Source organism: Rana temporaria, chromosome 4, assembly GCF_905171775.1.
Source record: "Rana temporaria chromosome 4, aRanTem1.1, whole genome shotgun sequence".
Lineage (NCBI taxonomy): Eukaryota > Metazoa > Chordata > Amphibia > Anura > Ranidae > Rana > Rana temporaria.
Window position 1 is genome coordinate 408,883,087 of NC_053492.1, and position 6,000 is coordinate 408,889,086.

The 6,000-nt window shown below is 42.9% G+C and overlaps 1 protein-coding gene across 1 annotated transcript in view; it reads right to left on the minus strand.

Annotated features, from left to right (window-relative positions):
* The window catches only part of PPP3R1 (protein phosphatase 3 regulatory subunit B, alpha), an 89,699-nt gene extending 84,077 nt beyond the window's left edge, over positions 1 to 5,622 (minus strand). Inside the window, exon 1 of the mRNA XM_040351262.1 lies at positions 5,509 to 5,622. Within this exon, the coding sequence (XP_040207196.1) occupies positions 5,509 to 5,535 (27 nt within the window). The 5' untranslated portion in view covers positions 5,536 to 5,622. The remainder of the gene's footprint in view (positions 1 to 5,508) is intronic.
* Between the last annotated feature and the right edge of the window lie 378 nt (positions 5,623 to 6,000).

A 6,000-nucleotide genomic window follows, 5' to 3' on the forward strand; every position in this document is an offset into this window, starting at 1 on the left:
AGAGGTTAAGTGCTCATTAATAGGTTGGATGACAGCCTGAGGTTCTACAACGAGTCTAGGAAACTAAATTGAATATCTACATTTGATGCTTATCCCAATCCACAGGTGGATGAGTTAAAGTAGAACTATAGGCAAACATTTTTTTTCTTTTTAGAGTAAGGGATAATTATTATAATCCAACTGATTTTTATTTATTTTTGCCATCTGTGTCCCATTGCAGAGATTTTTCATTCACTTCCTGTCCCATAGCCAAACAGGAAGCAAGAGGAAATCCCTGTAAATTAAGGGAATTCTTTGGACCCCCCCCCCCCAGGTCACCAGAACTAGTTGGAAGATTTCCCCTCAACCACAGTTCATTTTTGATGGTAACGGAAAACAGGTCAACCAGAGAGAGGGAATCTCCCCAGCGGGGGCAGAGGTAGTATTAAAAATCTATAAGGTATTTTAATCCATCTACACTCTGTCCAAAACTAAAAATAAAATAGTTTTTCCTTTAGTTATACTTTAATAGAAGTGCTTTTTGGCCAGGTACATTCCCACCCTAAATCATACCAAAGGTTGTTGGCAAGTTCCCTTAACCACTTAAGCCCCGGACCTTTAGGCAGCTAAAGGACCCGGCCAGGTTTTGCGATTCGGCACTGCGTCGCTTTAACAGACAATTGCGCGGTCGTGCGACGTGGCTCCCAAACAAAATTGGCGTCCTTTTTTTCCCACAAATAGAACTTTATTTTGGTGGTATTTGATCACCTCTGTGGGTTTTTTTTTTGCGCTATAAACAAAAATAGAGCGACAATTTTAAAAAAATTCAATATTTTTTACTTTTTGCTATGATAAATATCCCCCAAAAATATATAAAAAAAACATTTTCTTCCTCAGTTTAGGCCGATGCGTATTCTTCTACCTATTTTTGGTAAAAAAAAATTGCAATAAGCGTTTATCGGTTGGTTTGCGCAAAATTTATAGCGTTTACAAAATAGGGGATAGTTTTATTGCATTTTTATAAATATTTTTTTTTTTACTACTAATGGTGGCGATCAGCGATTTTTTTTCATAACTGCGACATTATGGCGGACACTTTAAAATGCATTGTTTACTGTAAAAATGACAAATGGAGTTTGGGAGTTAACCACAAGGGGGCGCTGAAGGAAATATGTATGACCTTGTGTCTGTTTCTAACTGTAGGGGGGTGTGGCTGTAGGTGTGACGTCATCGATTGTGTATCCCTATCAAATTCCTATAAATTTCTGAAATTCCGACAATTGTCCAATGGAGCATACAGATGGTTAGATTATCTGACAAAACACATCCATCGGACAATTGTTGTTGGAATATCTGATTGTGTACGGGCCTTTAGGAAGCTACTTTAATAAAACAACACATATATAGACTGGGCCCATAAGTCCTTCAGAAACGTTGAAGCTTTGGCGTGTACTAACCAGGCTTGCCAAATCTTTTTAAACTTTGTAGTGGTAAAGTTCTTGTGAGCCAACATTAGCTCATAATGGGCCTGGGTGTTTACTAATATTACTATTAATATAACATCAGAGAGGTTGAGAGTGGCATTGGACTTAACTTTTTGTATTTTCTAAATAAGTTCTGTTTTGGGTCCTGAAGCCTGGAGGTGAAGCCCTCATTCCTAGGTCCATATTTTACTGATAGCTAGAACTCATTAGTCTCAGCTACAGCTACAGTCTACAGTCCATATATGCAATACGTTGGTGTGCATTCATAGGTGTGTGCAGCCAGGGCCGGCCTTAGGTGTTCAGGTGCCCTGTGCGAGCAAAGCCTGTGGCGCCCCCCACATCTTCACCGATCGATAGATAGATAGATAGACAATTTTGAGGAAAAAAAGAAAGAGGATGAAGGAAGAAATAAATAAAAAATAGATAGATAAAGGGAGAGAGAGAAAGAAAAGGAGGATGGATGGAGAAAAAAAAAAAGAAAGAAAAAAAGAAAGAAAAAAAGAAAGAAAGAAAGGGAGGAGAAAGAAAGGCAAGAGAAAGAAAGAAAGAAAGAAAGGGAGGAGAAAGAAACAAAGAAAGAAAGGGAGGAGAAAGAAAGAAAGGGAGGAGAAAGAAAGAAAGAAAGAAAGAAAGAAAGAAAGAAAGAAAGAAAGAAAGGGAGGAGAAAGAAAGAAAGGGAGGAGAAAGAAAGAAAGAAAGAAAGAAAGAAAGAGAGGAGAAAGAAAAAAAGAAAGAAAGAAAGAAAGAAAGAAAGAAAGAAAGGGAGGAGAAAGAAAGGGAGGAGAAAGAAAGAAAGAAAGAAAGAAAGGGAGGAGAAAGAAAGAAAGAAAGAAAGAAAGAAAGAAAGAAAGGGAGGAGAAAGAAAGAAAGGGAGGAGAAAGAAAGAAAGAAAGGGAGGAGAAAGAAAGAAAGGGAGGAGAAAGAAAGAAAGAAAGAAAGGGAGGAGAAAGAAAGAAAGAAAGAAAGAAAGGGAGGAGAAAGAAAGAAAGGGAGGAGAAAGAAAGAAAGAAAGGGAGGAGAAAGAAAGAAAGGGAGGAGAAAGAAAGAAAGAAAGAAAGAAAGAAAGAAAGAAAGAAAGAAAGAAAGAAAGAAAGAAAGAAAGAAAGAAAGAAAGGGAGGAGAAAGAAAGAAAGAAAGAAAGAGAAAGAAAGAAAGAAAGGGAGGAGAAAGAAAGAAAGAAAGAAAGAAAGAAAGAAAGACAGAAAGAGAGGAGAAAGAAAGAAAGAAAGAAAGAAAGGAGAAAGGAGAAAGAGAAAGAAAGAAAGGAGAAAGGAGAAAGAGAAAGAAAGAAAGGAGAAAGAGAAAGAAAGAAAGGAGAAAGAATGAAAGAAAGAAAGAAAGAAAGAAAGAAAGATAGATAGATAGATAGATAGATGGATAGATGGATGGATGGATGGATGGATGGAGATAGATAATAGGGAGAGAGAAAGAAAGGTGAAGAGAGAGAGAGAGAGAGAGAGAGAGAGAGAGAGAAGGGAATGAAGGGCCCCCCCCCCTACATCAGTGTACAGTACTCACTCAGAGGCAGGACTGACTGACTGACTGACTGGATGGATATCACACTCCTCCATCTTTCCCTTCTGTTTGCTGTGCTTAAAAATTCCCGCCCACATCCCCTGTATGCCGGGGAGAGTGGGCGGGGCAGACACAAGGAGAGGAAGAGAGGAGGGGAGGAGTAAAAGCAGCTCCTCTCCTCTAACTGGCTGTGCGGGCAGCAAGGGGAGGGGAGAGATGTCAGAGCTGGCTGTGATACGCCCAGCTCATCTCTCTCTCTGGAGCTCTCAGTGTGCTCCGATCCCCCTGCTGATCTGTCCCACTCGCGGCCGGCTAGTGGCTGAGCTTGCTGCGAGCTGTGATGGCCGCACGGCGCCCCCGTTTGCTCAGGGCGCTCTGTGCGGTTGCACGGCTCGCACACCCCAAAGGCCGGCCCTGTGTGCAGCCTATTACATTAGGGCAAAATCGTGGGTGCGCGATATACGCCGATACCCGCTTTCCCGCGCCGAGTTTTGAATACTGAGCCGACATATACCGAGCGCAGTACACTCGGGTATAGTCGGCCAGTCTCGGCTTCTTCCGCGGTCACGTCCTGGACGTACAGGACGTGAGCGCGAAAGTTGCCGAGCCTGCCCGAGTGTACTGCGCTCGGTATATGCTGGCGCAGCATTCAAAACTCGGCGCGGGAAACGAGCTGGGAGGACGCGAGGACGCCGCAGAAGGACGCCGGACCCGCCGAAGAGGACACCGGACCCGCCGAAGAGGACACCGGACCCGCCGAAGAGGACACCGGACCCGCCGAAGAGGACACCGGACCCGCCGCAGAAGGACACCGAAGCCGCAGAAGGACACCCGAAGCCGCAGAAGGACACCGGACCCGACGAGGCCGCCGATGGACGCCGCGCAAGACACCAAAACTGTAAGTACAAAAATAACTTTTTTTCCACAGGATTGGGGGTCACTTTAGGGGTGCGCGGTATACGCGGGAGCGCGTTATACCGTGATAAATACGGTATATATATATATATATAGCAATGGACAGTGTCAGTAGAACAGTTGATGGTGTCAGTGGGCAAGGACTGTTGTCAGTAGTTTATTTGTATTTATTATTACTTTACAGTTTTTTTAATTTTTATTATTTTTTACAATTATTTTACAAAAAAAAATTTTTTTTTTCTTTTACAATTTTTTAGGAGCACCTTTGGGGGGCTTTGGTGAGATATCAGGGGCCTAAACCAACCCCCAATATCTCACTTTTGAGACAGAAAGGGGCAGAGTCCCTTTCTCTGCAGCCAAGCAGCAGGGGCAATCTGTGCAGCACAGGGCGATTAGGGTGTGCCTGGGCACACCTGGCACACCCTGTGCGCACGCCTATGTGTGCATTGAAGAAAAGCACTGCATACAGTACTGTTTATTTCAGCACAGTGTGGTGTGACGCAATCCACTGCATTGCACCGCGCCCAATAGGACTAAATGAATTGCCACTTTTTAACATTTAAATTAAGTTCTAACAACAAGTGTGGTGCATTGTTTACAGTACATAGGCACCACCAACCTCCACAATGCATTCTGTGCATTAGTGTGCACACTGCTGGTGTTAACAATTCCTAAGGATAGGGCTTTAGTATAGTAGTGAAGAGTTTGTAAGTGCCTTACTATCCAAGTAACAATGGTTCTCCTAATTTTTTATGTACAAGAATCACAGAGACAAGAAAAGAAAAAAAGTTAGGGCCAGATTCAGGTATGAGATACGACGGTGTATCTCCAGATACGCCGTCGTATCTCTGAGTGTGCGGCATCGTATCTATGCGCCTGATTCTTAGAATCAGTTACGCATAGATTTGACTAAGATCCGACCGGCGTAAGTCTCTTACGCCGTCGTATCTTAGTTGCAATTTTACGCTGGCCGCTAGGTGGCGCTTCTGTATATTTACGCGAGGAATATACAAATTAGGTAGATACGCCGATTCAGAAACGTACGTCCGCCCGGCACATTTTTTTACGTCGTTTACGTTAGGCTTTTTCCGGCATAAAGTTACCCCTGCTATATGAGGCATATCCTATGTTAAGTATGGACGTCGTTCCCGCGTCAAATTTTGAAAATTTGACGTCGTTTGCGTAAGTCGTCCGTGAATAGGGTTGTGCGCAATTTAAGTTAACGTCGAAAGCATTGGCTTTTTGCGGGTTAATTTGGAGCATGCGCACTGGGTTACTTTCACGGACGGCGCATGTGGCGTTAGTCAAAAACGTCATTTACGTAGGGTCATGTTTTATTTGCATAAAACATGCCCACCTCTTCATAATTTGAATTAGGCGTGCTTACGCCGGCAGATTTAGGCTATGCCGCCGTAACTTAGGGCGCATGTTCTTGGTGAATACAGAACCTGCCTCACTAAGTTACGGCGGCGTAGCATATCTGAGATACGCTACGCCCGCATAAAAATAAGCCATTCTACCTGAATCTACCCCTTAGTTTTTTAAAGGCATACAGTTTGGATATTTGTATGACCCTTTCCTTCAAGATTCCCAGTAAACAATCTTAATTTCATACCTTTTTTTTCTTAGCCGTCTGGTCCATTTTACAGATGTCTAGTCCAAGAAAACGTTTTTACATAACCTTTCACCTTTCGCATAACATCAAATGTGCTTGCAATCTTGGCACATTGACTGTATGACTTTCGTTTCCTGCTGGAAGAAATCATATTAACAGTTTATCATTTCTATTTTTATAGCAGCTCCCAGTCAAAACAATAAACTTTTCCAATCTGTTATAATAGTTAATGTGTACCTTGTCAGTAATCTATTTTTCTGTTCTGGTGGCCCTTGTACTTGACACTGTTTCCTTCTTCTCTAAGTGGTTTCTCTGTGCCACCTACTGACAAACGCCCTATCTACAGTATGTATCACCTCCCTTTAGTTTACCCAAGAAGATTGGTGGAAACCAGAGGTCACTCATTCCTGCTCTCTGCCTTTCTCTGCCTTGTTACGCTAGCAAAAGGCTCAGATTCATTCATCCATGTGGGTTGGACTGTCAGCATTGCCC